The sequence below is a fragment of the Ursus maritimus genome, unplaced genomic scaffold (genome assembly GCF_017311325.1).
Source record: "Ursus maritimus isolate PB19 unplaced genomic scaffold, ASM1731132v1 scaffold_16, whole genome shotgun sequence".
Lineage (NCBI taxonomy): Eukaryota > Metazoa > Chordata > Mammalia > Carnivora > Ursidae > Ursus > Ursus maritimus.
This window is the reverse complement of record NW_024424008.1, coordinates 53,062,757-53,075,354: the sequence shown is the minus strand read 5'-3', so window position 1 is coordinate 53,075,354 and position 12,598 is coordinate 53,062,757. Positions and strand designations below refer to the sequence as shown.

Here is a 12,598-nt window from a genome sequence, read left to right as displayed (position 1 = left end):
AGGGCTCTAATTCGAAAGGAACTTTCTTAGGTCCTTGATAAACCTCGGGTATTTCCCACAGTCTCCGAGGATCCGTGGCTGGGCAGTGGGATTTGAAGGTGGCACTTCGGCTTTGTGGCTGAAGTGGGAGCAGGTAAAAATGAGGCCAGATTACCAGAAGACAGGGCTGCCTCCTCAGGCCCAGGCAACACAGGAAGATAAAGGAGGAATCCAGAGCTTTTTGAAAACAGTTTTCCCAGAAATTGGCTATTTGTGCTGGTCGAAATGAAAGCCTCTTATGGGTGTGAGAGAGAAACGGCAAAAACCCTGCTCATCTATAACCATAGTTCAGTTCCCTTATAGGGCCTTTTAGGATCTGGAGAGAATATTTTGGATTTATTTTTGTTTTCCTTGGGCTGACGTCACGAAGCATGCATCATGGTGCCCCGTTTTGGGTTTGGAAAAAGCTCTAAGAAGCTATAAATCTTAAGGCATTTTACTATTTTTCCCCTTCCCTTTTCAAAAAGCACAACTCTCTGGTTTCTTTAAAAAAAAAAAAGAGAAAGAAAAAGAAAGAAACCTACAAAAGTGCGTATTGATCCCTTTCTCTCCGATCTTAACTGCCCAGGCTGTAATACCTCGCTTACATCTGCCAGGTTTTTTGTGCAGTTTTGCAACATCTCCTTAATCCAGTGAGCATAAATAGAACATTTCAATCATATTTGGCTACCAGGAACTCCGCAGATAAGCACGCTAAGACCTTGTTGAAAGAGACTGTATGAGATTGTGTGTGATAAAATCATCCTATAGCCCGGCGCACAAATGAAAAACTTTTGTTCTCGTGAAATTTGTTGATACAGATATTTCAAATAAATGACTTACGAGAACTCAGTATTTTAAAACAAAGGACCCGTTACGTAACGGCCCGAAGCCCGGGCCTCCTGGTGCCCAGCAGCCATGAAGACCCTTCTCAGAGCCGTTGCAGCAGGCAGATTAGTGTGCCCCTTTGTCATTTCTGACATGCTATTTTAACACTCACGCGGCGGGCTTATCGCAAAGCAACTGTACTTGGTGTGGTTATGGCCGTGGGGAGTGCCATTGTCCTGCCCCGTATTTTCAAGGCCAGGGACAGCTCTTTCCACTCCAGGTTGGCCTTGATCCCAGGCCAGTGCAGGATGCATGGTCTTCTTCTAAGAGCCCCGTGGAGGCCTTCTCTTTTGGACAATAGGGACAACTGTGCTTGGACTGATACATGTTTGCATGTGTATGTGTGTGTTAGAACTGATTTATGGTGGGTTTTTTTTTTTTTTTAATCTCTACGTTTTTCTTTTTGAATTCCTTCCCGTGTTTGTTCATTCATTCAACAAAAACGCATGTGCCCCTCCTGTGTTCTGGGCTGTGCTCGCTGATGGAGGCCGAGGGGTTGAATCTGGGATGGCTCCTTCAGGAGGGAGGTTATGATCTGGTGAGCATAGGCCCCTGTTAGCCCCACAGCCTTCCAGTGTCGTAAACCTGATTGGAAAGGACCTAAGAAATCATCTGCTCAACGCTCGCATTGCTACAGAGAGTGTGAAGTGCAGCTTCCAGAGGGTAAGTGGTTTGACCAAGGTCATTTGCTGGTTACGGCAGAGCTGGAGAGAACACTGGGTGTCCTGCCCCCAGAACAGGATCTCAGCCAGTGTTACACTTCTGTTCTGGATTCTTGAGGAAACATGCCTTCTCTGCTGTTCTCTCCCCCTCCCTTTAAAAGGCTCCAAAGCAACCGAATGGCCACAGTTTTCCAGAGCTCCACTGGCCTGGCATCCCAGGAGAGGGGCACGCGCTGTGCGTCCCGCCACCCCCATTGTGCAGCATGCAAAGCGTTAACTAGCACTCTGTTAGTTCTTGGTTGTGTTTTTTAATCTGTTGTTTGAAATCCTTGCCTTTTATTGGTATATTTACTTTATGGCATACATAAAGAGCTATATTAAAAAATAAATTGTGTTGTAAAAGCATTCGGTAATGTTTATTAATATTGACTAGTCAGGGAGCAACGAACTCTATTGCTACAAGGATAATTTGTGGTAATACCAGCTAAGCATTCACAGCTTGTCCAATGACTGTCTAATCTCAACTTTTAAAAAAAAAGTGGGTAAAAGGATAATTTCCCTTATGCCTTGAGAAAATGAAAGTGACCCACTCCCTAGTCCAGATTAGAACTGCTCTTTCTTTTCTGCCCCGGGGGTTCCAGGCCTCTCCTCACCACCGCTGCCGGGCAGTCCCAGGGCTGGGGTTCAGTGGTCAGGCATCCCTCTGTCTTGGGGTGGTTGGCCACTGCTTCATTAGTGATAGCTTCTCACATGCCTGCTCTGGTTGTCTGCATCTGTGCTGAGGGCTTGGAGGCAGAAATAGAGACCTGATCCCTGTCCTCAAGGAGCTTATAGCTTTGAAGAACTTACAAATGGCTTAGTCCTAAATCATGGCCTTGATATTGAGAGAGAGTACCTATGGAGAACGATACCAGATATGACTAATGACCCACTCAGACTGGAATCTGTCCCTGCTGGTGGCATTAGGGGACATTCCTCGGGATAAGATAATGTCACCCTTAGAGGGTAGGGAACATTCCCTGAGTATCCCAGATGTCCTGGTTTAGGGTAGAGGTCTTTAGTAGAATAGGCTCTGTTCAGAGTATCCCTTCTCCACAAAAAGGCATGTGTAGAAAGTACAGAAGATGAGACCAAATATGGGAACATCTTGAATTCTCCCTGGAAGTTGCTCTTGGAAGTGAATTCCTGATAGTCTGATAACTTTTCATTTCATCCCATCTTAAAATTGGAGCCCAGAATGCTTTGGCTATTTGGCCTTCCTCTTGCCATTTGAATTAAAGGTCAATGGACATTGAAGGTATGTTTTGAACTTTAAGAGTCTTGGAGAAAAGAGTAAGCCCACTGCTGAAATATGTAAGCTCTTTCCTCTCTTGGTTCCGTTTCTTCTTGGAGAGATGAGCAAGGCCAGGGTGAGGTTCCCTGACCACGGGGCGTAGGAATCATTTGTTGTTTTTAAGACCGTGCATTGGCAGAGCTCCGTGAAGGGACTGGCCTCTTACCATGCCCACATGCGAACGTGCGGCTGCATGCCAGGTCCTGCTTAAGAGAGGAAGGACCAGGAAGGAGGAGGTAAGTGGTGCCTGGGTTCCCGTAGAAGAGGGTCTTGGAGAATATTGATTCCCATGTTGGCAGCAGGCTTTTGAGAGAAGAGGGTCATTTGGACCTTGGTTTGGATCTGACTCTCAGAATGTCCTGTCTCCTCCTTGCCTGTTCTGGGTACCTCTTAGAAGCCCTGAGTAGGTCGCATTGATGGTTGTGGGATGAGAAAGCAGAAGCCCCCGGCGTTAGGGTAGCTTCTGGATGTGGGACAGCTCAGACCAAGGAGAGAAGGTGAGTTGGAGGGACGGTGAGGGCCTCACTGGCCAGAGCAGAGTGTTGATTCAGGGCATGGGATCAGTTAAGCTGAGAACAAGGAAAACTTTACCTTATAAAAACCCTTATAGGATGGATTCCCCTCTTTATTTTTCAAAGATGGGTAGTTCCCTCCCACTCAGTTGCCCCATTGACAGACCCTAGTTCTCTGTGCTGGTCTGCCCAGCAAAAGAAAGGAGGGAGGGAGGGAGGGAGGGAGGGAGGGAGAGAGGGAGAGAGTGTAGCCCTTGGGTTATTGGACCGAATTCCCTCTCTAAACCTTCCTTGCTCGTTGGTCTGCTTTGATTGCTCTTGTCTCTGGCGAGAAGAACTTGGGAAGCAATGGAACATTGGCAGTCTGGGGGCCTGGAACCCTCTCTTAGGCAGGCCCTGCTGCCGGCTCTCCTAGCATTCTCCCCTTGGCCCGCGGCTCTGTGGGATGGAGACGGGCTGAGTTGCTCCTGCAGAGAATAGATACAGAAGGTGCTCTTAAGGAGCCCTGGTGTGCTTGGCTACAGCTGGAGACTGAGGGTGAGGAGGATGGAGTGTGGCATGTGTCTCTCCTGGCTGCCACGACTCTCCTGCTGTGTTCTAGGCGGGCTGGGGGGATGAAGGCCCATCTTGAGAATGAGGAGTTGGGCTGAAGCTCAGGCTTTACGTAGCTATGAAAGAGGCATTGGCCTTCCTCGAGAGGACTTCAGGGGCCACGGGACAGAGCCCAGCTCCGGGTTGGAGGTGCCCATGAAGCTCTTGTGCTGGGACTACCGTTAAAGATGAGAGGAGGGGTGCCTTGACCCCACATTAGATGGAGGCATTTCCTTAGCAGCACTGAGCAAACCCTTCTAAAACTAGGCCCTATGAAGAAAAGGAGAAATCAACAGGGCTTCTGCCATGATATAGTTTATAGTCCAGAGCAGACAGAATCTATGACTTGTCAAACTTCCAGTAGCACAGAGACGGCTTGATGTATCTGGTTAGCTCGGTTCGACTAGCGAGGGTTGTGTGGTTGAGAATCAGTGAGAAGGAATGAGTCTTTCTAGTTACTTGTTAAAAGGTTCAGAATTTGCTTAGTTCTGATTTCTCATAATGATTCAGCTCCCTTGAGAACATAGCTAGAAACCTGCTAAAGGCTCATTTTTTCTTTGTCTTTTTGGACATAATGGAAAATCTGTTACATTCATGGTGGGTTTAGCCAGTGGGCCAGTGGGGGCCTGTGCTGCGACAGCAGCACTGTCGGCGGGGAGGGTGGGGGATGGTGGCTGAGAACCTGAGCCCACTCCCCAGGACTCTGGCGAGGACCTGATGGGTCCTCCAGCAAGCCTGGAATGGGGGTGCTTAGGCCATGCTGGAACTGGGTTACTTTCAAGACGCTGTTCAGCATTGTCGCTGCTTCTCAGGGAAGGGAGTGTGAAAACCAAGGGAGTATGCAGAAAGGTGCAAAGATGTCCCTAGCTGCCCTCCTTTCCTGTGCTGCCATGGAGGCTGGTGACCTCAGATGGCCATGAGCAGTTAGACCTCACGAAAAGACAAGACCAGACTGGGAAATTATGCGTGTGTGGCGAGGAAGACGGAGGTGGACAGAATTTCCATTTTAATCAAAATCTGTGGTATAATGTCACTGGAGCGGCGGTGGGGGACTGCGGTCTACAGAACAGAGAGACCGTGAGTTCGTACAAATGTACACTTTTGCTCGGAAACCAGTTGGACTTCTGTTCCCTCACTGGTCATTCTGCAGACTGTGCCGCAGAGAGTCTGCTGGTAGCCAAGTCTCTTGAACGCACTCAGATTCCTCTCCGCCATTTCCTTTTCCTGCGAGTTGGAAGCATCCACCTTTCCACATCCATCCCTTGGTGTTCTGAATGGTAATGGGGGACAGGAGCAAACCAGTGCTGGGCTCTAGTCAACTTCTAGTCTTGTGAAGTGCTCCCTTTTTCTCTTCTGAACTTCATGTGCTTTGCCCTTGTCTCTCTGCCAGTGGGGCAGGACCTTTGTCCTTGTACCGCGTATGGATCACATGGATGCGACACTCCCCTCTGCACCCTGTGTGGGGCACTGAGTTAGTGGGTCAGGTACAGGGCAATGTCCTCACCCCAAAGGCTAGACAAGATAGGGCATCTGTGACTCTGAAGGCTGGGCAATGTGTGGCAATGTGTGGCAGCAATGTGTGGTTCCAAAGAAAGGCTACTGATGGGTTCCAGAAGTCTCTTTTACTGAAAGAGAGACCACAAGTGAGTAAAGGAGGAAACTCAGGTTGTCTGGCTTAGAAGGTTTTAGAATGAGTAGACTTCTGGGATTGGGTGTCAGTTTTTGCTGAGGCTGTCGTAGCCTCACTGCCTCGGCATCGTGGGATATCACACAGTGGAATATGGCTCAGAAAGAATAATAGTGCCCCAAAGGGGATTCCTTGGAAGCTAGGTAAAAGGATAAAATTTAGGTTCCATAAAGGACCAAAACCTTAGAGATCACCCACATCACTTTATACCTGAAAAATGCAGAGAGGTTGTTATAGCATAATTTGTCCAAGGTCATAAAACAAGTTAATGGCCAAGTCAGGCTAAGGATCTGGGTCTTCTGGCTGCTCGCCTGGCATTCTCCCTGTACCCTGTTACCTCTGAAGTAAAGGGCAAGACGTATCACCTTTCACACTGTGCTGATCCAGTGGCCCAGAAAAGCCACTTTTCACCGTTTGCCGGGCAAATCCATTCACATCCAGAAAAAAACCAGAAAGTGTTCATCGGGGTGTAGATCAAGAGATTTGGTCTGGAACCTCCAGGGAGAAGAGATGGGAGTCCAAGGGTGTGGTTGGGGATACTTATCCTGGTGGTGGCTGCTGATACTGGAAGACTGGCTAAGCCAGTGTCCTTGGGGAAAACAAATCTGAGTGGGTGTCAGTCCTCCTGTCAGCCATCCCCCTGGGAAGTCGGCTCCCCTGGAAGCTAAGAAATCACTAGGGAAGAAAAGATGACCATGAATGAGGTGGAAACCCATCCACTGCCACCCACCACGCCCGACCGTGCTGTGTACAAGAGGTGCCCCTGCTGAACCATTTGTGAGGTGAGCTTCTGCTGCTCCGTCTGCCATGCCTGGGTAAGTGACAGGAAGGCTGTCTACATGTGTGGACATGTACACAGACACACTCAGTTGCCTGGGCGCACGTCTAAAAGCATGGAACGCCCAGAAGGCTCTTAGGACATGTCCCAGTGTCCAGCATTGTGAAATATATTTGAAGTTAAGAATGTTCAGTTAAAATGTTCTGTACTGTTACTATTTCTCAATTGGGTTGGATCAGCCATGGCCAGCAGTGAGATAATGTGGGGGTGGGGCACACTACAGTGTCAGGGATGAGGGTGTGTGTGTGTGTATGTGTGTGTGTGTGTGTATGATTGAGAAATTATTTGTTGCCTTTGGCAAGGAGGTAAAGGGAAAACGAGCAAACAAAACACCGTGATTGAGAAAGAGTTCCGTGAAGGGGCCTGGGCGTGTGGACACGGCATGCGATCTTCAAGCCCCTGTGGCCCATAGACTGTGACACTCGGGAGGCTCACCTGGGGGCCCGCGTGGTTCTGACTTACCACTGGGTTCTCATTCCGGGATTTGGAAGGTGGTGGCGGTCGGTATAGCTGTGGTGACCTGGGCTCCGAGGCTCAGCTCTGGGTACTGCTGGCTTGAATATAGAGTACTTGCTCTCTGCACCCAGGGTTATATCAGCGTCCGTACCAGCCATCTTCCAACCTTCTACTGTGGTCTCGGCCCATCACCGTCTGATTGCAATAGGTCGTAGATCTCAGGGAGCCTCGTAGGCTCTATTGTGCCCTACCTCCATCAGCTCCTGCCTCTGGCTGCCATTGCCTGCCCTGTTCCTCAGGGCAAGGCACAGAGACGGGCGTTGAGGTGGGTCCCGGATCCGGCAGTGGCAAGTAAGGGCCTGAGAACAGGAGTGTGGGTGGGAAGAAAGTCAGCGTTCCGGGCCAGATGGCCCACACGCCAGCCAGCAGCTCCGAGCCTCAGCGGCCCACAGCACACAGACCTTCTTCCCTGGGCCCAGCTCTCCGCTAGCCTGCCTGCCTCCCTGATCTGACCCAGCTCCACCGCTGGCCTCTGCCAGAGCAGGGGGCCTGGTGGGAAAGGCCAGGTCGGAGTTGGGATAAGGGCACTGCTGCAGGCTGGGTTTGTGGCCACGTATGAGTGGGACCTCTGTCTTCCTGGGGTGATCCTGTGTGTCACGCCTAACTCACAGAGCTGCAGTGTTGGGAAGCTGACATAGGTGTGCGAGAGTACTCGGAAAGCCCCAAATGACATTTGTAGAATGGTGTTACTCAGTTTTCGTGCACTCTTTCTTTCTGTCGGGGCTCAACCTCTGGCCAAAAAGAGAGGGAAGACCCTTAGCACTGGGACTCTGGGGAAGGGCGTGCATGCTGGGGCCTCACCGCAGTTCTCAGAACATCGGGATGTGTCCATGAAGCCAGTGAGTCCTTCCCCAGTGGCTCAGAGCCTACTATGTGCCCGTCACTGCAGTGGGAGGGGGGATACGAGAGAGGAAGGGGACAGGCGCGGGCCTCCTGAGTCTGGCCATGTCACGGGGGAGCGGGGCACGTGCACGGTTGCAGCACAGTGAGGCCTGATGTGACCGAGGTAAGCAGAGGCCTGGTGGCCTCCACGTGTGGTCAGTGCCGGCTCACCAGTGCCCATCCTGCGATGTCTCTCCGATGTCTCCTTCTCACCCTGAAATTGGATCTGGCTTTTTTTCCTTGTTCTCTGTGCCAGTGGGTAATGCGGTAGGAAGTGTCCTGTTGTTTAGCTCTTGGACAAGCCCAGGAGTATACTCCTCCTTGGCAGCGGGCCATGGGGAGAGGGGCGCTAGGCCATCTGAGCACAGAGGGATGTCTCCATCAATGCCCATGAGCAGCAGCCGTGCCTGCCTTCTCCCTCCCTTGTGCTCACCTCCCGGAGGGGTGGCTACAGAGCCCCCAGGTGTGGGTGGGCTTGCCTTCCAGCCAGCCAGAGCAGCCCCAACCTATCTTCTCCTCTCCCTACAGGAAGCTGCACAGTGGCATGAAGACGTACGGGTGTGAGCTCTGCGGAAAGCGGTTCCTGGATAGTTTGCGACTGAGAATGCACTTACTGGCTCATTCAGGTAGGCGATGCTGCCCTGACTGGCCCATTGAGCACAGGCTACAGCCTCTGGTCCGCCCTCATCCCTGCTCAGAGCACGGATGTCCCCGCTGCCAGCCGGGGCCTTTGGGCCACCACGTCCCAGGGATGCTCCCTCCAGGTTCATGGAGCAGAGGGCCCATCCTGATGGTGTGACTGCACGAACCCATCCTTCTGTTCTCTTGGGTTTCCCAGAGCACTGCTGGCACCCAGTGCCCTGTGTGGTGGACCTTCCAGAGTAGACGACAGTTTCAGCAGCATGACAGTAGTGGCATTTGGTTCTCGAGGTCTCATGAACCTGACTCTTGGGTTCACATTATGCAGGAGCCTTTCACTGAATAGAAACAGAAAGGTTGGAACACAGACCTAGTTACAGCGTGCTGTCTTTTGCAAGTTAGTTTTATCCCTTTCTAGTGGGGTCAGTTGTGTGGCCATGGGGAGTTTCGCCTGTGTTTGGGCAAAGCTGCCCTGCCCCGTGAGGCGTGGGAAGTGGAGAAGCACCTGACATCCAGCCTACCCGGGTGTTCCTGGTGGAGGGAAGGACATCTGATGGGGCTGCTTTGAGGCCAAGGGTCGCCTGGGTTCAGTTGTAGAGGCCTCCAGCCTTCCCTGCGGGGCCAGCGCTCTCTTGCTTCCGATTTTCTTGCCTTCCAACCTTGGAGTCCCTTTCTGGGGGAGAGGTGAGGGCCGTGTAGCCCTCCAGCATCTGCGGAATGCGCATGGGCCTTGGGGTTAGGCAGATGTTCAGACCTCCTCTGTAGTATGTCCTGTGTGACCTTGGGCGCATCTGTCTCCCGAACCCTGTTTCCTCATTGGGGAGGTACAGGTGCCACCTAGCCAGCTCGTAGAATCCGGTGACAGAGCATGTCACAGGCTTCTGCAGTACGCACCCCAGCATACAGGTGGCGTTCAGGAAATGTTGACTGCTTCTGTCTCACCTTTCACCCCAGTTCCGAAGTTGTGACTCTGGGGCGTGTTCCCGTCACTTTACTCCAGAAGCTTCTATCTGGCAGCCTGTTCACGGTCTGCCCTCACATTGCCCAGACAGTCGTGCAAATGCTATTTGGTGTGTTTTATGCTTCAGCCCGCCATGGTCTTGCTGCAAAGTCGGTGTGGCTCTGCACGGCATGGAAGGCTCTCTCCCTGGCCTTCATAGCGCCTGCTAAAGTTCCCTAATCCCTTCTTTCTTTCCATCCTTCCCCCTTCCAGATCCGGGGGTTGTGCCCCGTGAGGTGGCTATCTGTCTCAGCATGTGTAATCTGTCCCCACATCTTTGTGTGTTCCGTTCCTCTTCCCCGTGGGGTCATCCACTCCTACACCTTGTTCCCCTGCACCATCCTCGTCCTGCCCACCTCTCCCACATTGTGCTGGAGTCCTGAGTCCAAACCCCCTTGTGTCTAGCCTCTGCTTGGTACGCATGGACTCCCTTTTTTCAATTTATAGAATGCACCTTGTATCTTTTTGCTTCCCTTCAGTTTTGTAGGTCGTTTGGGGTTCAGTGTGGGGTTTCAAAGCTGACTGCGAGCCAGCTTGGCCACCCCCCAAGTGCAGAGAGTGGGTCTTAGGTTTTATGTGCTCCCTGCTGTGGGCCCTGTGTGGTCTCTAACTGTGTGGTGCTGGACACCTCCATGCGGGTAATGCACTTCTCAGCCTGTGGTTAAAGCTTCCTTGCCCAATCCGGAACTTGGCTCAGTGAGCGTCCTTTTCCTTACTCCTTCCTTGAGTCCAACGCTCTAGCCAGACTCATCTATTTGTTGGTCTGTGCTCTGTGTAGACGGACACAACTTGCTTTCTGAGCTCTGTGGCTTTGTTCACCCCATTCCCTCTGCTTGGAATAATGCTTCCCTAGTCTTGCCAGATTGTCTAAGGTCCCTTATGGAATGCCATCCTCCACCTTTCCCCACCTTCAGCCAGGAGCTGTCATATCTTCTTCTGGTTGTCCGTATGTCTTTATCTGAAGCGCTCTGGGCACAGTCTTTCCTCTTTGTGCTCCGGTTATTTATGGACTTGTCTTATCTCCCCTACTTGGGAGTCAGGGATAGAAATTGGGAAACCTGCCTCCTGACCATGTGGTCTTGGGCAAGAAACATAAGCTTTTTTCATATCCTCATCTGTAAGATGGGAGCACTTAACCCTCCCTCAGAGATATTGTGAGGCTCCCATCAGACCCTTAGCCCGGGCCTGACTCATGATCGGCTCTCAGGAAATAGAATTTCCCTCTCCCTAGTTCCTCTGATAGACTGGAAGCTAGTGGGGGCAGGGTCTGTCCGCAGTATGTGCAGCACATTGCCTGGCACGTTGCTCGAGTCGGTAGGTACAGGTCAGATGAACAAGTGCAGCTGGGAGAGCGTGTCAGGGGAGCTCCAGTCTCCCGCTGGGTCCCTCCTGCAATAGGAACGGTATAGACCATCTCCCAGGGGCTCACTGGGGGGCAGCCAGGGCCAGCCTTGGCTGCATTGGTGGCGCCAGTGGAAACGGCAGATGGGGAGGCACTGCTTACACACGTGCAGGGGGGCCCAGAGCCCCCGTTCAGACAAGGTGAGTGGCTTTGCACCACCCCTCTGGAGCCAGCCGCTGCCTGAGGTCGTGCACTCCCATCCTGGCTGAGATGCCACTGCTGGGTCCTACGGTCTCCATCCGATGCTCCGGCAGCTTTGGGAGCCGGGTCTTGTGTCCCTCCCTAGGCTCTCTCCTCCATACCTCTCTTACTCAACACTGATGTCTGATTGTGCTGAGTGACTTGCCTCTCTGAAATGCACTTGCCAATGCCCTTGGAAAAGAGGATTTGGTGACGGGGGAGGTGTGAGGGTCATAATCATGCTTTAATTCACCTTTGCAGATCGCTCTGATACTTCTGTTCTCTGTGGCTGCTTTCTGTTGTCCCGCATACCTCTCACCCCTGTGCTGGGATGTCTTGAAAAGAAAATAGCAACAAGGGCTTAGAGAGGCTAGACCACTTCCTGAGCTGTTCGCACCCCCTGAGAAGCAGCGATGGCCCCCAGAGGGGTCAGGGTTACAGGGCTGGGCCGGCTGTGCCAGGCGTTCTCTCGGATGCCAAGGGCAGAAGCAGGATTCTACACATTCCGACTCCTCTCCCAGTTGCACGATCACAGAACCCTGTGATGTTTTAGAGGAGACCTTGGTTAGATGACGCAAGGGATTTTCTTGCTGCTGGGTTTTGAAGGCTCCCTCCTGGGAGCCGACAGCAAGAAGGGCCCCTGAGGGTGGGCAGTGCCGACCCACTTTACAGACTGTCAGCAAGGGTTGGAGCTGCCCTGTGGAGCCTGAAAGAACAAGTGGTGCTCCAGAACCCTGAGGACCATTTTTTTTTTTTCCTTAAAGGGGCAGGTCCTGGAGAAGTGAGCCTGGGCTCTGGGTGTGGGTCACAGTGCCCCTGGCTTCCCCTAAATGTTGTTGCCGCCCTTGGGCAGGTACATTCCTGCTGTTTTCTTCTGCTCCGCCGAGCTGAACTGCGCTCCTCGCTCACTTCCTTGCTCGGCGAGCTGGCTGCCCCCACCCCCTCTTGGCTAGCGTGGCCTGTGTTTGTTATTGTAGTCCTGGCACCGGGCCAGGCCTGGCTGGGAGCCAGCCTTGTGGGTACAGTGTGTACAGTGAGTGCTGAGCCAAGTTTGTCATCATACACGATTAATTTTTTTTTTTTCTAATCTGGTAGGGGTGGGGTGAAGGAGGAGGCAAGACAGGAGTTTCTCGATGCTTGAGAACAGGCCATGCTGAATCTGCGGAGATGTTCTTTAGGAAAGGATGAGACGCTCTCGCTTGTTTCTCCTTCTGGGCTCAGCCCCCTTTCTCACGTTGTCTTCCTGTGCTCTGCACTTCCCTGTCCAAGGAAATCAGCCCGTAGGAGGCCGACGATGTGAGGTTTTATTTTCAGTGACAAGAATACTAAATTTACACTCCTAAATCAGTTTTCATTGTGTTGAAATTGACAATTTGTTTAATTAGAAGTTTGCCCTGTAGGAGGCCCTTCTTAGAGACAATTCTTTCTTTCTCTTCCTCTCTCTCTCTCT

At 51.9% G+C, this 12,598-nt stretch overlaps 1 protein-coding gene across 3 annotated transcripts in view; it reads left to right on the top strand.

The window, feature by feature from the left end:
* The window catches only part of ZBTB16 (zinc finger and BTB domain containing 16), a 180,526-nt gene that overhangs the window by 86,321 nt on the left and 81,607 nt on the right, over nt 1-12,598 (top strand). For all 3 annotated transcript variants that reach the window (XM_040631206.1, XM_040631204.1, XM_040631205.1), the window contains exon 3: nt 8,456-8,553. In XM_040631206.1, coding sequence (XP_040487140.1) covers nt 8,456-8,553 — 98 coding nt within the window. The remainder of the gene's footprint in view (nt 1-8,455; nt 8,554-12,598) is intronic.